Source organism: Tupaia chinensis, unplaced genomic scaffold (assembly GCF_000334495.1).
Source record: "Tupaia chinensis unplaced genomic scaffold, TupChi_1.0 Scaffold000458_2, whole genome shotgun sequence".
Taxonomy (NCBI): domain Eukaryota; kingdom Metazoa; phylum Chordata; class Mammalia; order Scandentia; family Tupaiidae; genus Tupaia; species Tupaia belangeri.
This window is the reverse complement of record NW_006159967.1, coordinates 724,588-725,344: the sequence shown is the minus strand read 5'-3', so window position 1 is coordinate 725,344 and position 757 is coordinate 724,588. Positions and strand designations below refer to the sequence as shown.

General features: G+C 71.3%; 1 protein-coding gene across 1 annotated transcript in view; it reads left to right on the top strand.

Moving 5' to 3' along the window:
• Positions 1-757, top strand: part of RGCC (regulator of cell cycle) — a 15,152-nt gene that overhangs the window by 590 nt on the left and 13,805 nt on the right. Inside the window, exon 2 of the mRNA XM_027774582.1 lies at positions 4-187. Within this exon, the coding sequence (XP_027630383.1) occupies positions 4-187 (184 nt within the window). The remainder of the gene's footprint in view (positions 1-3; positions 188-757) is intronic.

Below are 757 nucleotides of genomic sequence, written 5' to 3'. Positions count from 1 at the left end.
GAGGGCGCGCAGGACCGCGAGCCCCGGAGTAGCCCCGGCCTCAGCGCCAGCGTCCGCACCGGGTTCGGGCCAGCCGGTCTCAGAGCCGGTCTCAGGACCCTCGCCGCGCGCACTGGGACGAGCGGAGCCAAGCCGCCCCATGAAGCCGCCCGCCGCACAGGGCAGCCCCGCGGCCGCCGCTGCTGCAGGTGAGTGGGGACCCTGCTCCCCTTAAAGCTCAGGTCGGGGGCGAGAGGAAAGAGGGGTCCCATGTCGTCCCTGGACGTCCCCCAACCTTCCATCCTCTCCGGCGAGACCTTTCCCCAGGCGACCCAGCGCGGGCGGGCTCAGCCTCCCTCACACGCCGGGCTGGGGACACGAGCCCGGCACGTAATGGGCACATCCTGACTCAGCCTCCCCACGGCCACCGGGGTCGCACGCGCCCCCGGGGAAACGAGCGTGGGGACAAGGTACCCAGCAGCGCATGAAGCCTGGCTGGGCGGATTAGCTGGGTGACGTTAGGCTTGCCACTTCGGCGAGCTCGGTTTCCTCGTCTGCAAATGCGCGGGATGACAGGACGCACTGCCGAGGCCGGGGAGAGCGGCAGGGGCCGCGTGCCTGTCGTTCACGCGGGGCGAACGTTAGTTCCGCTCGGGATGAGTGGTGGCCTCTGCTGGCCCCAGGAAGAGAGGGCCAGTCCATCCTCTGAGCCCACCGTCCCTGTCTCCAGCCCCCGCCTTGGACTCGGCGGGCGCCGCCGAACTGACCGACGCGCCGG